The sequence below is a fragment of the Candoia aspera genome, chromosome 1, assembly GCF_035149785.1.
Source record: "Candoia aspera isolate rCanAsp1 chromosome 1, rCanAsp1.hap2, whole genome shotgun sequence".
Lineage (NCBI taxonomy): Eukaryota > Metazoa > Chordata > Lepidosauria > Squamata > Boidae > Candoia > Candoia aspera.
Genome location: NC_086153.1, coordinates 42046529 through 42064988, shown reverse-complemented (window position 1 = coordinate 42064988; position 18460 = coordinate 42046529). Strand labels below are relative to the sequence as shown.

At 36.7% G+C, this 18460-nt stretch overlaps 1 protein-coding gene across 1 annotated transcript in view; it reads left to right on the top strand.

Annotated features, from left to right (window-relative positions):
* CAMKMT (calmodulin-lysine N-methyltransferase) overlaps window positions 1-14827 on the top strand; it is a 276327-nt gene extending 261500 nt beyond the window's left edge. Inside the window, exons 8-11 of the mRNA XM_063318079.1 lie at window positions 4148-4222; window positions 9751-9814; window positions 13993-14124; window positions 14819-14827. Coding sequence (XP_063174149.1) covers window positions 4148-4222; window positions 9751-9814; window positions 13993-14124; window positions 14819-14827 — 280 coding nt within the window. The remainder of the gene's footprint in view (window positions 1-4147; window positions 4223-9750; window positions 9815-13992; window positions 14125-14818) is intronic.
* Window positions 14828-18460: the final 3633 nt, after the last annotated feature.

Sequence of the window (18460 nt, the reverse complement as noted above, 5' to 3'; positions counted from 1 at the left end):
TATTTATTCGTGTCAGAAACATCACAATTAAAATAAGGCATACTGTAAAATTTGAAATATAAGATATAAAAGTTAAAATATATAAAAGTTAAACAGATCTTGCCCAGAAACTGGCAACATTAATTGTGTTCTGTCAAGCTGTCATGAGGTCCTCAAATGTGCCTTGATTGGGGCATAGAGGACAGGTGTATCCTTTGTGTTGTTGTCTGCATGTCTCCACATTCACAAAGGGCAGAGGCCACCGGATAGCCCCATTTGTTCAGAGTATCTCTGGATCTTGTTATGCCCATGCACAGTCTGTTCAGCGATTTCCATACTTCCCAACTTTCGCCAGACCCAGGTGCCAGCTCCTCTGCTGGTTCCATCCAGTGCTGGTTCTTTGTAGCTTTCCATAGGTCCATGATTTAAGCTTCCCTCTATATGCTGCTGCTTCTCTACAAACAACCGGCAGAGCAATGCTGATTAGGTGGTAGATCTTATCTAGAGAGGTAGGTTTCAAACATCTGGTAATACTTCTGCTAGTTTCATTCAAAGTAACATCAGCTTTCCCAGCATGTGCTGATTAATACCAAACTGGGCAGGCGTATACACCTGCCGAGTAGCAAAGGGTTAATGCTGTTGTTTTAAGGACCCTTGGTTTGGCACCCCAAGTAGAGCTCATTAGTTTCCTGAGAATGTTGTTTCTTCCACTGATCTTCAATTTAGTATTGATACAGTGCTGTTCATATGTTAGAGCCTTGTCTAAAGTAACCCCTAAGTATTTAGGGTTGTAGCAATGCTCCAATAACACTCCTTTCCATGTAATTTGCAGCTTCCTAGCAGCCTGCTTATTGTGAAGATGGAAGGCACATACCTGAGTTTTTGCTGGGTTTGGCCTTAACTGGTTATCACGATAGTATCAATCCAGCTCTTCCAGGGCTTCAGTTATGCGTTGTTCTATCTTCTCAAATGTTTTTCCCTGTACAACCATTAATCATCAGCGTATATGTAGTTACTGCCTGCAGGAAGCGGCTGATCATTGGTGTAAATATTGAAAAGGGTTGGGGCCAATACACTACCCTGTGGTAAGCCATTCCTCCATTCCTTTTCCAGATATTTGAACAGGAATTCCTCTCAGAGTATAAATTAATGTGGGAATAATGTTCATTTTGAGAGCATTCACCTTTCCCCTGGAGAAAATAGGATCTTAAGATAATAGGCCATTCCTTTCTGCCATTCTACCTGTCATAGTTATAGTAATGTGTCCTTGTTTAGTTTATTTAAACTATTATGATTGGATTCCATCAAAAATTTCTGGATAAGAGTTTGTGTTACTTCTTCATCTAGCTCAGCATGGAAGAATTTATATAGCTGGCCAAAATGTATGTCTGAAATCGCGGAGAGCTGCTGCTGTTCAGTTGTCTGGCTTGGCATAAGGTAGTTTCCTAAGTTGCACTGTTTTCTGCTTTGATGGCAGCAATTTTCTTATCTTGAGCAGAGATCACCTGCTTCCTCTATCCTTTTAATTTCCTTATCCTTAACTGAAATTGAACCTGAGAACCTTTTGCATGTCCTGTACTAAAGAGCTATGATTTACTCCCCTTACATATGGAAAGTTAACATAGGGTTATTAAAAGGGTATTTGAGAAATCCTCAAAGAAGTAAGTTTGTATCTGCAGCTAGAACTTTTAGAATAGAAGTAGTATTTATTTATTTATTTTCTATCCCACCTTTATTATTTTTATAAATAACTCAAGACAGGGAACATAACTAATACTCCTTCCTCCTCCTATTTTGCCCATAACAGCAACCCTGTGAGGTGAGTTGGGCTGAGAGTGGCTGGCCCAGGTCACCCAGCCGGCTTTCATGCCTAAAGCAGGACTAGAACTCTCAGTCTCCTGGTTTCTAGCCTGTTGCCTTAACCATTAGACCAAACTGGCTCTCAGTTTGTCTAATAGTATAGTGTAGTATAGTGTGCTGTTTCTCACATTTGAATGTGTCTTAAGCATCTTGAGTTGACGGAGAGAATTTCTATACTGCCTGAAAAAAATAAACTATCCTGAGCTGCCTCCAGGAAATCTCTCCTGTATGTATCCTGTGCAAAAGAGTTTTTGATACTTCCCCAGTGAAAATAGCTAAGAGGGAAAGTAATATTTATCAGAAGGTGGCAGAAATAAGCATATGTTACTTCCTCTCACCCCCCTCCAAGAGTTGATTCCATTATCCGTAATCTAAATAACCATGTCTCTCTTCTGGTTGAAAAATTATGTAAATGAAAAAGAATCAGAGTGATTTATTCAAAATTGGGGTGGGGGCGATATAATGTATTTTGAGCCAGTTAGTTAGCCTTTATGAATATAGGGTATGTGTGTGTGTATGGACTGGAATAGCCAAAAGAGTAGACAAATAACTCAAGTTCAGCTATTTCGTTAGAATTTTCCAGATTTATATTCTAGAGTGTGGTTCTCTTTTGAAATTAAAAAAAACCAATGAAATGTGTAATGCAAGAACAAGGTTAAGAATCCACAAGCCTTCGAAGTGCAATGGGTAAAGTTGGACAATTACTGAGTCATCTTCAATATATTTAGGGCAGGTAGCCACAAATAAAGAGGATTTAGGGGAAAAAATCATCATTAGGTACTGTGGTTCTTATTTGTCTTCATAAACTGCCTTTCAGTGGAATGACAGACTAGTGATGGCCTTTAAAGCTAGCAACTCAACCACTAGCTGCTATTGCAGCTTCAGGGTTGTTTTTAAAAAAAAAAATCAAGATCAAATGAGAACTAGCAACCCCACCAACTTACCTTTACCTAATTTTCACTGTTGTAACCTAAGTTTCCACGGAAACAGGGTTGAAAAAGCCGGCAGTAGCCAGCAGGCAGTCAGCAGCTGAGAGTGAGAACTCTCCTTTGTCACTTTCCACTAGTGGATGCCTGCTGAGCCCTGAAAGTGCCAGTTTGCAAAGCCACCTAGGTTTTGAAAATGTGTACCCGCTTTATAGTTTAAATGGGTGTGAAGGTATGGGTCTGTATATTCATGCATATATGTACTCGGGGTTGTGAAATGATTAAATTAACCTACTGTTTTTCCCCCTTGGCATGGCACAATACATTCCAGGAGGGTAAATTAGTGTGTGAGTTCTGCATTATTATTTTGTTAGTCTGATATTCTACACAATCTTCCCCACGATGTTACACATTTATCTATACAAATAAATGTGCAACACTGATTTTTTTCCAATGATTCTATTCAATAATCTTGTATGTACATAAGATATATTGCTGAACAATAAAAACCATCTCTCACAAAGAAAATATTATGAATAAACCATAAACATGAATCATATAAACCACTGCTGCAGATGATCTTAACCAGATACGGTTGTCCGTAGAGAATAAAAAGTCCGAAAACTGAAATAAATATGCTCAAACCGAATATATCCTTCTCTTTTTCTAGCTTTATTTGTACCAGTAATTGCAAATGAAATGGATATTTCTTACTGTGATAACAAACCACAAAATAAAAACAAAATACCAGAGTTTGTAAGAAAAGCAAGTTTGAACAATATGCATATAAATTTTATTGGTTCCAATTAGTCATAATTTTGTTTTGGAAATGAAATATAAAACTTCAACATTCTAATATTCCAAATGTTAGAAATAAACATCATGAACTAGTCAAGAGCAAATCTTAATGGCCTAGTGCTGGCATATTTTCAAGGATGTTTATGCTTGGGCATTCTCTGTCCTTCCTATAAAGCTAGAGGAAACAGTTGCTTCATCAATGAGAAAGTCAGTGCGAACACTTATCAGAGGCAGCAGAGAGACAAGAAAGCTGTCTTTTGGTTTGTAAACGTATATTGCAATTCAATAAGCAATACTGCAATTTACTATATACCAATTTAATAGTAAAGGGCAAAACTCTAGGCTTCTTGTATATATTGGTTTACTTACAGGAATCTTTTTAACCAGCTGTCCATATAAAGCTATATTTTATAGGAGATGTCACTAACTTACACATGTGTATCTGCTCTTTATAATCACCTTATGTACTTTTAATAAATCAGTTCTTCTGACTCTATGCCAAACATACCAAATGCACCTTTTTTAGAAATGAAAAAGATAAAGACATGTAAGTCTAATTTTAAAAATCTTTTCTTTCTTTCTAGCATTTTACGATGGGATAATGAGACAGATGTATCTCAACTGGAAGGACATTTTGACATTGTTATGTGTGCTGACTGGTAAGTACATAAAAATCATAAAATTCATGTGAGAAAAAAAATAGCCTTGCTGGAGTAATTGTACTATACTGCTTGCTGATGGCTAAGCAAAGTCAACAAATGAAGCACAAAGCCACCTTAACCTCAACAAATTAATATTCATCTCCATGTGACAGTTCTAAGGTAGTCTTCTATCACACAGTAACTTCTACCACATTATTTCCCAAAGATTGATTTTGAGAAGCATTTCCATTTTCTGGAATTGCCTCTGTTTCATGCTTGACGTATCAGTAAATGGACGACTTAGGCAAATTGCAAATAATTATGGCTCAGTGAGGAACAGTCTGGAGAAAAGGGAGTTTATCAACACAAACAGCTCAATTAGCTTACTTCTTAGGAAAGATCTGACTATTGATATAAGAGGATATATATTCTGTGCTCCCTATTAAATCTTTGGGAATTTTCTCTCAATTTTTTAAAGCTGCCAAAGAAAATAACAACAGGCATCTCCTGAATCATACTCATATGTAAAAATTAATTGTAAATTAATTGTAATAAAGAGAAATCAGAGAAAAACATATTTACCTTTGGTTGATTGACAAGTTACAGAATGTTTGGTTATGTATCTAAGTAAATTTGGCTGCTGATATAAAATAATGTTTATTTCTGGTGACTTACCTAATTGTATAAATTCCACAATGATTTCAGTTGAAGTGTGCTTTGTAAATACATTTCAACATAAATATTATTTCACATAAATACATAACTCAGTTTTGTTTAGCTTCTTTGATGCTTGTCTGAGACAGTCCATGAGATTTTGGCTATTGACTTCAGTGAAGCAAATGGCATGCAAGATAAGAAGAATAAATACACAACGTTTTTAATGTAGGCGTTTTTTATAAAAATAGTCCAAGTGACTGTGGAATCTAAACAGTTTAAGGAAGAAACTAACCATTGTGTCCTTTAAAATGGTGAACTAAATTCATGAGCTATAGAAGTGAATTTGAAAATGCTTCTCTTAATAAAATATTTCCAGTTCTGTATAATGCTTTTCTTTGTCCTTTATTTTCTCCTTTTATGACTAACCAATGAATGAAACAGGCTTTCTTTTCCCAATGCGTAGCCTTGCAGAAAAACTTCTTTGTTCCCAAAAAGGACAGACATGGGTTTCTAACTAATCGCTGATAATGTGCCTCAGAGATGCATCATCTGATTAAAATAAGGAGCTAAACAACACCATATGATTTCAGCAAGTAATTTAGTAAATGCCTTCCTCACCAAATATTAGAATGGATACTCTGGGTTTCATTGCACAGATGAAGTTAATGCTGGACAGGATTAGATCAGATTAAGTATGAAAGTCAGATCAGATTCTGGCGGACACGAGCAGGAGGGCAGCAGTCTTCTCAGAGGCTTAGACAAGGCTTGCATAGGGATGTACTCCAGATTATGTGGGTGAAGCAAGGTTTGCCAAGAGATTTAGAGTTAAATTTGTTCTTCACACAAATATCAAAACAACCTGACTATTGTATCTCATTTATTCCTAATACTTAACCCATGTCATCCTATTTGCTTGGTAGAGAATATCAGGAAGAACAAGATTTAACTCAACTTTCTAAAAACTCAATATTATTATTCTCTATTGTTCTACTGTCTGATGATTAAATTTCTGGAACTCCAAGAGGAATTGTTGCCTCACTAGAAAACAAAGAATAGTGGTTAATAGATATAGCTTAATAGATATCCATTCACGCATAGATATGAAATGCACCTAGTTCTGTGGATTTACCAATATTAATACAAAACATGTTTCAATTAATGTCTACCAAAAGAACAGCATAACAGATGCTTTTAATATTTAGAAACTGGTTACATGATGAAAATTTAGCATACCCACATATTTGTTTGATGAGCCAAATATCACATTTTATTTTTCTAAAAGAAATTGCAGAGTTTATAGTGCAATATATAATCTGGACTGCTAGGATCACATTAAAATATATTTTCATTTTTTTCAATATGGAATTCCATTCAAAATAATCACATTGGGTAATAATGTATAACTGTGAATATATATGCTAATACTTAACAGGTTTCATAACTGTAGAAATGAAAACAAAAAATGGGTATAATAATTTTGTAATATCCATTTAACAACATTATCCAGATCATTGTCAGCTGTTAAGCTCTGGAATTATAATAAAGCAGAAACCTTGGTTTAAATATTAAGGGAAATGACAGATTCCTATTGTGCTGTTTCCAAGAAAATTGGCATAGTACAATGCTCTGATTAGCTAGCCATTGGTACTACTTGATCCCATTTATTAAAAGAAGAAAAAAAGCAAGCTCCATTCATAAGTACATTCTGAAGTCAGACTTAGATTCAGGTAAAAATATGAATGGCTATAAAACCCAGTGTTCTGCTAAGATTCTTAAATCATATCTATGCTTGCATTCTGATACTGAAATAGTTGGTGCACAGAGACAGAAAGGACATTAAAGAAGGTTTACAATATTTAGCAATTACAATAATTATCTATTTACCTAAATCAGGCCAGGCCACATACAAACTAAATAACAAACAAGACTAAATAACTTGCAGCTAGCTAACCACTGGAAATTTGGGGAGTAACTGAATAAAGAATATTCAGACTAGAATAAAAAAATAATAAATATTAGAGAAAAACATTAATGGTATTGCATACTTACAATATAGAATAAAGTAAAAGGAATACAGTACTAACTTTCAGGGCAAGTTTGGGTGTTCGGTTTAAGGCACACTAAAAACCAGAGTGGCAAATGGTTCTCCAACCATTAGATAAGGAATGGTAGCTGGAAGTAAATGATCCACAATAACAGCTTTATATTATTCATTTATCACATTGTAGCCATAACAATCCCATACCAAATCTAAACCTATCCTGTGAATTTGTCCTGACTTCTTCAATCATGGCTTGACTTACCTGTAGCTGCCAGAGCAACTGACCTATGCCACTGCAGCTGAAATACTATTAAACACCCAGGAATTGGGAAAACCTTGACCGGCAGTACTTAGGTGCCCCATCTTTTTTTTTCTTTGAGTTATTAAGGCAGGGGTATTTTGTACTTCCTATGGGTTATTGAAACTTGACGGATCTATGGGCACAGCAGGATTGTCACAGTGGCATTTTTCTGCATCAAAACTATGGCACACAGAATTTTAAAAAGTGGCTACAGTGACACGGTTATGAACTTAGCCTGTATAGCCAAATGTTCAGGCATTTGGTGCAGGTTTTTTTTTAAGAAAAATGTTAGTTCAATATGTTATGCCATATAAACAGTAGTTTATAGTAATTGTTGGTATCTGAGAATGGAGAATGGAATTGGAACTTTAATTAATGTAAAGGATAGGGTTTTTTAATGGAGTTCCTGCTGGAAAGCAAAATAATGAAAACAGTGATATCCTTCTTTAGAAAGTATATAGCTGTTGGGATGGCAAGGGACTAGTACAGATGACTTGGGTTTGGGGGAGACAGGGATTATCAACTGGATTTTACTAAAGAAAGTATCTCTATCTCTGCCATTTTCTGTATGAATGGCAAGTATACATTTATTTCAGGCATCAGTCCATCCATTTACAGATAGTTTTAGTTTCAAGACTGGTTCATGTGAATTCCATTTCTGATTTCCTCTGAAAGCTCTCCCTGCAGTTCGCACAAACTGCATATTGTCAGAATATGCATGATAGGTCATACCACCAAGAATACATGCATGAGCTTGTTGAATTTTATAGTAACAATTTATTGTTCATTTCAATCAAGTTTTCCCTTTAGTTTTCATTTTCTATAATGATCTGATGGTCTAGAAATAAGGGATGCATTTCTCCCCATAATGAAGGTGTTTCAGTGCATGACAGCTTTGCTGTTTATTGAAGCTATGCAAAACTGCTAATGACGATGAACACTCAAATTCATATCAGAAGCACCAACCATGAACGGTGATACTTGGCTGTCATATTACATGCAAAATAAAAAGATGTGACATTGTAACTTATTCAATATAGACAGATATCAGTGCTCCATAAATGCCAGTAATAATTCCCAAAGTATAAAGTTTGTGGGCTTCAACAAAGAATATCATATTACCTCCCTATAATTTATTTTTCTGGAATGCCTGCCTCTCACCTAAACAAGCTTCTATATATGCTTAAACCAAGCCATTTCAGCCATCCTCTCTACACTTCTTACTGAAAGGGCATAGAGGAAAATTGGTTTTGATAAAACCCCAGCTTCATTTCAGCTGGTGAGTCTCTTGGGCCAGTGAAAATGGCACCGCCTTAGTCCTAATTAGGGATCTGCAGGTTGATGCAAGATCAGTTGGTTTTACTCCCATTTGAAAGAGCAGTTCTCTACTTTGATATGTCACTCTCCTTTTTTATTCACATTCTGCAGAAAAATTCCATGTTCCATTTAGGCTTACCAGATCTGTGGGGCCTTGGACCTTTGAGTGGCATGCCAGAGGCCACACTCCTACAAGTGGTATGAGGATAAAAAAATGGGGAGACAACAAAACTAAGTCGGATTTAATTTATAATTAAATATAATTAAATTAAACCAACTGAATCTTATTAATGTAAGTAATAGCAACATGCACTGCAGCATTGCAACATTGTAATGCTTTCCACAGAGGTGACTTCTTTGCACCTCTTCCTGGAATTACCATGGAATCACATCGGTATCTCTAGCAAGTTGATAATGGGAAGAAAATGAATTTTCTACCAGTTTTTGTTATGCTTCTTGGGTAAAATGTAGTGGAATTTTGTTTCAAACAATAAGGTTAAATAGATTTACAGAAAAGTTTTGATAATAACAAGAATGAGAGCCATTTCCGTGGTGATGCTCCATAGACAAAAAAGAATGCTTAAATATACATACTACATAAATAAATATATAAAATATATTGGGCAAATGTGAACTATCCTATCAGTAAGGTATCCTTGTTCTCTTTTTATTTATTCTGCAAGCCCCCTATGGTAGTTGGCTAAATAAATTTGCCACTGCCATGTTTATTTTTATTTCTGTCTTCTGGCATCTTGTTTAGTTTTATATAGGTTTTTAATTTTATTTAATATTTCAACTATAAAAAAGACCTGTTTGAGAGCTAAAAATGAGTGTATAGTATATATAAATCTATATATTTAGAAATAAGCAAAGTGGGCTGAATCTTTCTGTAAAATGCAGGGAGGAGTCTGTTTTAATATTAATTTCTCCTCCAGAAACAGAATGAGATTTAATCATTGTATATTGTATTAATCCTGATTGTATAACCTAACTACTTATGTTGAAAATATTTCACAGAAAAGCATTTCTTGGTAATCCTTTGGTCTTTAGACAGAAATGGTTACAAGTTTCAGAATTTGTTTAGAAAGCATGAACTGGGAAGAATTTAGATTCAGTTTTTCTTCATAACAGTGTGTAAACATATGTAATTAGCCTTATACTTATCTGTATTAGAATCATTAGAATTGAAGCCCCTTTTTAATCTGAATACTGTTCCCTTTTCAATGTCAGCCTGTTTCTGGACCAGTACAGAGCTAGCCTGGTGGATGCAATAAAGAGATTACTTCATCACAGTGTAAGTATGTTTCTATTTTCTCCTGAACATGGGCTTCAGAATAATTAGTCTGTGCACAATGATTGAGAGAGTAATGGAATGGCAGGATTAACGTCATGTAATACTTTAATACTTATTATGTCCAACTTCAATTGAGTCTTCTAATCTATCAGATTCCTTCCTAATCATAAACTAGAAAACTTCTTATACTTGGCCTTCTGATAAGGAACACAGTGGGTAGTAAAATAAATGAAACCGCTTCAAAGATACTGAGAGATTATTTTTATCAAAGCATTTCTTGAGTATTTCCCTTTGATAACAATGTCTTCATATTAAAGTAAAATTCTGATATTGAAAATTTTTATGTTAGCTTCTGTCATGTGTAATCCCTTCAATGGTAACCTTTGTCATTGTGTATTTATTTGTTACGAAGTGCTATTTTTATTTCTAGTTACACTAAATGATTTTTATTGTATAGTAATTTTATAGGAAGTGAATCAATATTTGAAGTAATCTAAAACTGATCATTGTATTTTCTTCCTTTCTTGTTTTTTTTAACTAAATAAACTGTGCGTGAGTGGGGGTGGGGGGTTTTATGCTACTGCTCATTGTAAACAAAATAATTCTGGTATGTTGAAATTTTCTTTTAGACCAAAACAAACAAAACACTTAATATTTTTATATCTGTACAGATGCATAAGTTAAAATCTTAACCTAATCCAAAAATGGTTGAAAACAGATTTTGAATGTATGAAACACTTAGCAAATAAATGAATATGAAGTATACTACATTCAGTCTATGCTTAAAAGAAGTTCTTGCTATTGCCAGAATAAAAACAACTTAACCTTGTCTAAGCCATATTTGGGAGGTGAAATGAATAACAACCAATTAAAAACTTCTTTTTATGAAGAAAGGCATTGCCAGTCTCAACCACAAGGCCTAATGTATTATTGTTGTAGTTGTTTGTTATATCTCAACAGCTAAACAACAACAACAACAACAACAACAATAATAATAATAATAGTATTTTTGTAAAAAAACAGCTCCCCCAGCTTCTCATTCATGACCTTCAACAGCTAGGTTGAACAGGGATCTAGTATACCTGGAAAAGTTAAAAGCCTAAATGCTATTGGATTGCTTGTTTCAGGAAGAGTAAATTCTGAGGACCACACTGAAAGCACATATCTTGTAATTTGTTGAAGTGATCCATTAACTTTATGGATTCAGAGTTGTCGCCTTCAAGCATTTTCTTGTCTATTGTTCTAATTGAATTTTACTTACATCCTTATCTGGAGACAATAATTGCTCTCTGAAACACCGGAACAATATACAGGTAGTCCTTGGTTAATGACTGCCTCTCTCAGTGACCATTCAAACTTACAACAGTGCTGAAAATGTAGATTTATGACCAGTCCTCAAACTTATGGCTGTCATAGTGTCCCTGCGATCACATGATCATGATTCAGGTGCTTGACAACCGGCACGCATTTATGACAGTTGCAGCATCCTGCAGTCTTGTGATCACCATTTACAACCTTCACAGCTGGCTTCTGACAAGCAAAATCAATGGTGAAGTCAGCAAGTCGTGGTCATGTGACATTGCGCTTAACAACTGCAGATGATTTGCTTAACAACTGCAGCGGAACTGACATCGTAAGTTGGGCACGGTCACATGATGTTTCACTTAATGACCATGCCACTTAGCGATGGGGTTGCTGATCCTCATTGTGGTCAGTAAGTGAGGACTACCTGTATACTATAGACTTAAATTCAGTCTTATACATATTTACCTGGGAATAACTCCCATTGAACTTAGAAAGAATTATTTCTGAGTGGAGACATTCATATGTTTGTTTTCTAACAACTCATCATAGTGCAAGTCTTGGAGAATGCATGTAGAGCTGATAGAATAATTTTGACATACCTATATTGCAAAATTTTACATTTAACATGTCACTGAGAACAAATCCCTTGAACGGGAAAATTCATGGTCTCCTGAGCAGTAGGCCCTAGACCTTTCTACTACCATCCATCCTTACAGGAAATCCAGGTCCTATAGTCTGTGCACTGAGAATTATTCTGTGGCATGCAAGGCTAGCCGAACCATTCTTCCTATTGTTTGACAAAAGCTTATTCAGACCATAGAGGAGCATAAAAATTGTGATTTTATTAACATTTAGTTCTGAGCTTCAGTGAAATGTTTGCCTCTATGCTCCTCAACTTGTTTTTTCCTATATCTGAGAATGAGCCAAAACCTATTAGCTATATTACATTGTAATTTCATGTTTAATTCATATCTTGCAGTTTTCTCTACGTCATTTATAACATATTTCATTTTCCAGCATTAGTCTTTATATACATATATCTTCCTCTGTATTCACTCCTAAAGAATTAATATTTGTGTTTTTCCTAAATGAGCTTCATTTCGTCACTGTAACCTTCTGTTCATTTTTATATGATTTATTTTGATGCCACTTTCCCTAAATGAACAGTTTAGTGTTTGTTATGCCCTTCCTTCAGGGACAGTCTGCTGACAGCATTTATATCAGAGCCTCCATTTGTAGAGCAATATCCAGGAAGGTGGGAATGCTGCCATCTCTTTTAATATGTCCCTAAAGGTCCAATTTTATAGGATTCTCCTAGGATTTTAGTAGTAAATAAGAACCAAATGGTTTTGTAATAGCAGCAGTAATGATCAGAATTCAAGAACTATGCAATTTATACAGCCGTACCAGAATGATTAATCACATTAAACCTGTAAATCCAATGCAAGCAGAATGGTCAAACTTTGATTACCTGGAAGACTATGTTTATATTGAACTGAGCCTTGTTAGAGGGCAGTGCTTTTCAAACTACCTACTTTCAGGTAAATCCTTTCAGGTTGATTTTATCTGTCACAAAAACAAATGGGCTCTGCAAAAGATCTGGATGAATGGCACAGGGCATACTTAACTAATTCAAGGCACTTCCCAAGTCAGAATTCAATATTGCTTTACATTATCTGAAAGTATGTTTTAGAATGCAGCCAACAATCTTTGGTGGCTTTTATACAGTACTAACCTAGCAAGATTTACTTATTTAGAGATGTTGTAATTTTAAATAGCTGAGATTTTGCCATTTAAGTGAGGAACAGCATTTCCACCTGTGCTCTGTATGGTCCCAGTTAAAACCATTTGTAACCTTCTGTCGACTAGTAATTTCTAGTAGCTTTTGACTTCAGTGATGAAGCTGTTTTTCTTACTGCAGCATGAATCTGCAGGTTCTCTATTGTGGAACACTTCCTACCAAAATGCACCAACTGAAGAGCACTGCGAAATACAAGTTGAACCCATTACCAATATTGTTTCATTATGAAACTCTATCTTGAAACAGTAGAAAAATAGATATTATAGAGTGGTTAAATTTATTGGATTAAATTCCAAATTTATGCCAAGAGAAGGCTGTTCTCACTGTGAGTTTTTCTGCATTCTCCACTCCATTCCAGTTCTGACAAAACTTTCAGGGATATTTGGGGCCCACAGCAAAGGCCTGAGATGTGGCATGTGGGACAGTTATAGCAGACATTCATTGGAGAATATCAGATGAGCAAGCAAAACTCACATTATGCCAGTTGTTTCTGCTTATTTTTTCCACTTACCCCTTCCTCTACTACTGCTTCTCTGTTCCTCATCCAAGACATTTTTGGAAATCCTACAATCACTAGGAGAGTCTTTTCTGGTAGCTGCAATGGAAGTAGAAGTGCAGAAAATTCAGTGTGAAAACACCTCCCATTTACACAGTTTTACATGCAACACCATTTGTATACTTACCCTAATTCTAAGAGAAGTTAAATATGGCTATGGATCAATTTTCTTTACAACTTACAGCAATTTTTTTAGCACCTTGATTTAATAGAATAATTAGACAAAAATTTGTAAACTGCCCAGAGTCATTTGTGAGATGGGTGGTGCAGAAATATGAGAAATAAATAAATACAAATAGTGTGGAAAACATAAAATAAATTTTGATAACAGTCAAGTACAAGTATTCATGTTTGGAGGATGTCTGTTTTTTTGTTTATAGCATCTTTTTTCAAGATCTTCCTATTCCTATTTTTCAAACCATTGTCCACCTTAACCATTTGTTAATATTTTAATCAATTTTATGTTACAATTAAAATAAAAATGTATAAATGTTCTTAATGTTCTTAATGTTCCAGGGGAAAGCTCTGATATTTGCTCCACTTAGAGGAGATACTCTAAACCAGTTTTGCAGTCTAGCTGAAAAGGCTGGTTTTTCTATCCAAAGGCATGAAAATTATGATGAACACATCTCAAACTTCCACTCCAAGGTTAGTTTTCTGTTCATGGTAGATAACACTTTAATCCACATTGCATTTTGAAGAGATCATGGTTCTTTTGGCAGGTAACCTAAATGTTTGATTAAAGTACTCATAGGTATGCTGCTTCTAAATAGCTATTTTTTTGTATCTGATTATTTTGTGTGGAAGAACCATCCTTTATCTTTGCATATCTAGAAATGCTTTACAGAGGCTTTGCTTCACCATTTCCTCAGAATTAATCTGTTCATTCATAGGGATCTAATTCAAAACATTCAGGTATTTCATTTTCTTCATCTCGTACACATCTATTAAAAACAACCATATATATTTTGAGCTTGAAGCTTATAGCAATTAACTCCATTGAATATCAAAAAATGTGAAAATAATTAGGAGGCGAATGTCTAATTGTGTCATATCATGTTTTAAATCCACATTTGGTTTATGGGTGGGTCAGATGGCAGCTTCAGATGGAAAAATCTCATATAGAATGTTCTGGTTATAGGCTACATCTGTCTGATCTCTACATTACATTATTTAGCCAAAAGCATTATCTAAGGATGGTTTTTAAACTTGTTTTCATAAAGTAACTGTTACCATTGTCCTCTTTTATAACACTTAGTGTAATAAAGGTATAGTGCTAAATGGCACTGATGACTTCATAAAAAACCCATTCCCTTATTTTTTCATACTTTATAATCTTTAGCTTTCTTAAGTAACTGCTCCCAATCCCATGCATTTCAACCCATGGACTAGAGCCATGATGTTCATTATACTGTAGGAAGGAACAGGAAGCAGATATTCTGATTCTCAACTTGGTAACATTATACATCCAGCCCCACTTTAAATATATTTCCCAATGGGCATTTTCAGCAGTGTTAATGTCATCTCTAAAGGAGAATCCTACACTTTAAGAAATAGTTTGAAAAATTCTCCTTCCCCTTGAACAATTCAGAGAAATCATCCACCAATTCCTATACCAAGGACTATAGTAAAGAATTTTGAAAGTCCATTTCTGCCACCTGGGTGAGCTCAGAAGCTAAGCAGTTTCAGACCTGCCCACTAGGAAGACAAGGCACTTCACAGAAGAAGGCAATGGCAAGCCCCTTCCACATTGCTGCCAAGAAGACTATATGGACAGATCCATGAATTCACCAAGAGTCAAGAGCAGAAGCCAAGCAGAAAGGCATTCTTTTCTTGTATGTGTTTACACCCATACATTCTGTCCTCCATAGGGTGCAATTATATGTATGGACTCTGGCTGCTGATTTTGAATGCCAGGTAATAAGACCATCCTCATCCATGACCTAATTGTGGGTGAGCAGCTGACCTGGCGTGTATAATGAAGACTTGAGTAGGTACAGAGGGAGAAGTCCCCTCCACAGAAATATGCCTTCCATGAATCCAGAGCAGGAGTGATGGGGTAACAGTTGTCATCCATAAAGACATGATGGCTTTCAGGGGCAGATATCCTTGCCTGAGCTTCTAGATTCCATCGCCAGGTTGGCAATTGAGTCTCAAGGCATAGAAGCCTTGGTGTCTTCCACCTCCTTCCAGGTGGTATTGAGTCTGGGACAGCTCAAAAGTTCATGATCACCATAGCAACTATGAACCTGACCCAAGTCATCAAGAATATGACACATTAGAGGTGGCACACACCAGAACTGGTTTTTGTCTTAGTGTAGTTGCAACATAATCGGGGAGTGGAAGACTTTACCATCAGTTCATTGCCATGGGCAGATCACTCCTTGACTACTTGTCAGCTTGCTGGTGAGCCCCCTCCACCCCTGGGTAGTAGGATCTATTAGAACAGTCTGCCCCAGGTGACTAATGGACCCTTAGGGGTTCCAGAGGGATCTTGTCCCCCCGCCGCCCAAGGATCTGATTAGCAGTTCGACTGAGGCTTTGATTGCCCCTTTGTGGCCTCTCACTGTGTATCAATCCCAAGGTGTTTCTTGTTTCTCTGAGGAATTTCGGGAGATGAAACACCAGAAGAGATGCTTAGAGTGCTGTTGGAGGAAGATGAAGAGTGAATCCAACCAAGCACAAATAATGGGCCATTTTAGGATTACATCATGGTGATAACTGCAACAAAATTAGCTTTTTTCCTGCTCTTATCACACTACAGATAGCTGTCCAATAGCCCTCTTTAGACTGACTTGTTCATTTGCAGAGAAAGAGAAGCCACAGGACCACTTGCAAGGCCACTGGGAGGAATATTGTAGGCATCTGGTGGATAAAGTCACTCAGATTCATTAGGAGTTGGACTCTTACTGGGCACATCCTGTTGAGATGCTGGAAGCAACGTCTCTGTGGTTAGCTGGGACGTTTGAGCCTGTAACTCCTGAGCAGATGAACAGGATCCTCAGGTCTGCTAACATGGCCACCTGTTCATTAGAACCATGCCCCTCCTTGTTTGTGAAGGCCACATATAGATGATATGTGGGGGGTCCATGCAGTAGTGTCTGCTTTACTGAGGGAGGTAGTGGTGCATCACTTCATCAGGAAGTTCTAGCTGGGCCCACAGTTCTGGATAAGTTTTGTCTAGTCTGCAGCCTCAAAGGTTATCAAGAAAGTGGTCAGGCTGTTGCTTCAGAGGGCCTTGGAGGAAACTGATTTTCTAGGTTTCTTCCAGTCAGATTTTAGGCCAGGACGCAGTACTGAGACAACATTGGTTGCAGTGTTGATCCCCTCTGGCAGAGCCAGAACTGTGATAGTGCAACTGTCTTGATTTTCCTTTATCTCTCAGTGGCTTTCAATGCCATCACCCATAGTATGCTTCAGGACCACCTGGGGGATTAAGGGTGGGGGGCGTGGGTTTTCGAATGGTTCTCCTCCTTTCCTCTGTGGTTAGGTTCAGTCAGTGTTGGCAGTGGGGGAGAGATTGAGCCTGGAGCCCCTGATGTGTGGAGTGCTCCAGGATTCAACATTTTTGCCCCTTCCATTTAACATCTGTATGAAGCCACTGGGTGAGGTCATCCATCAGTTTGGATCAGGTACCCTCAGCATGCTGATGATCCCCAACTGTACACCTTGATCCCAGGTAGACCACGTGATGTTGTCAAGGTCTTGTCCCCATGTCTGGAGGCTGTGGGGACCTGGATGGGAAGGAACAAGCTCAAGTTCAATCCCAACAAGACTGAGTGGGTGTGGATAATTGGACTGGAGATGTCCCATCTTTAATCCTGAATGGGGCTGCATTTTTCCTTTGGGACTGGGGCATAATTTGGAGGTCTGTTTTAGACTCACAGCTCCTGCTTCAGGAGTAGGTGGCAGCTATGGCTAGGAAGTCCTTTACACAAAGGAAAGGTTGCGATCTATTGTCAGGCTGCAGTGAAAACACAACAACAGCTGATTTCTCTGACTTATTTTATAATTCATATTTTAAACTTTCCACTTAGTAAATTATTTCTCATTAACTGAAATTTATGACATCTATATATTATTTGTGTTGCAAATTACTTCTGATCTTTGATCACAATAAAGATTTGATTTGAGTAAATGATAAATAGAATAAATAGAAATCTGAGAATGAAAAATAAAAAGAACATAAAAGGAGAAATCAGCAGAAAGTAGGTCTAACAGATCTGGGCTGCAAAAATCCAATTAAACATTTCTGTGTCTCTTTGCTGCCATCTGTTGACTATCCAGATTTTTGTACCCAGATCTGGAAGCCCTGAGGAGTGAACAGACTAATTTAAAAAACCCGTGCTGGAATTAAAAGCAATGAAAGTACCTGATTTAAATTCCGTATCAGGATAACAAGCTGAAATGATGTAAGAATAAAATCTCTTTCCCTCCCTCTGTTACTCATATACAACACAAAAAAGAAGCACACGCCCTTTCTCTTTAGTGTACTTAGCTTACTCTTTCTATCTTCAGCTCAGTGCTGTGCTGTGCAAGTACTCTGGCCTTGAGGAAAAGAGTTAGTTAATGCACTGCATAGATACTAACCCACAGAATTAGGTGTTAATAAGTAATCATTCTTTACTAAGCTTGAAACGTACGGTCTTCTTTTGGGGGGGAAAGAGAGAGAGAGAGATTCATTCATTCATTCCTTGGAAAGTTCAGATAATTCCTAGATATAGGGTGAGCAGATCCTTTAAAATTTTGGGGGGCATCTTCCCCCCCAAGTGTCATACTGAGAAACTATAGAGCTACAGAGTATAGACACACAAATAACCTGTACATAATACTGAAAATCTTAAGGAGTTGGGAGAATAACTGAATAGTGGCAGGCCAGATGCCTTACCTTCACTGTTACAAACAAATCCACAGTTATCCAGAGGCTGAAGATGAATACATAGCTCCCTTGTCCATATATACTACTCTTTACTCATAGGGTAGA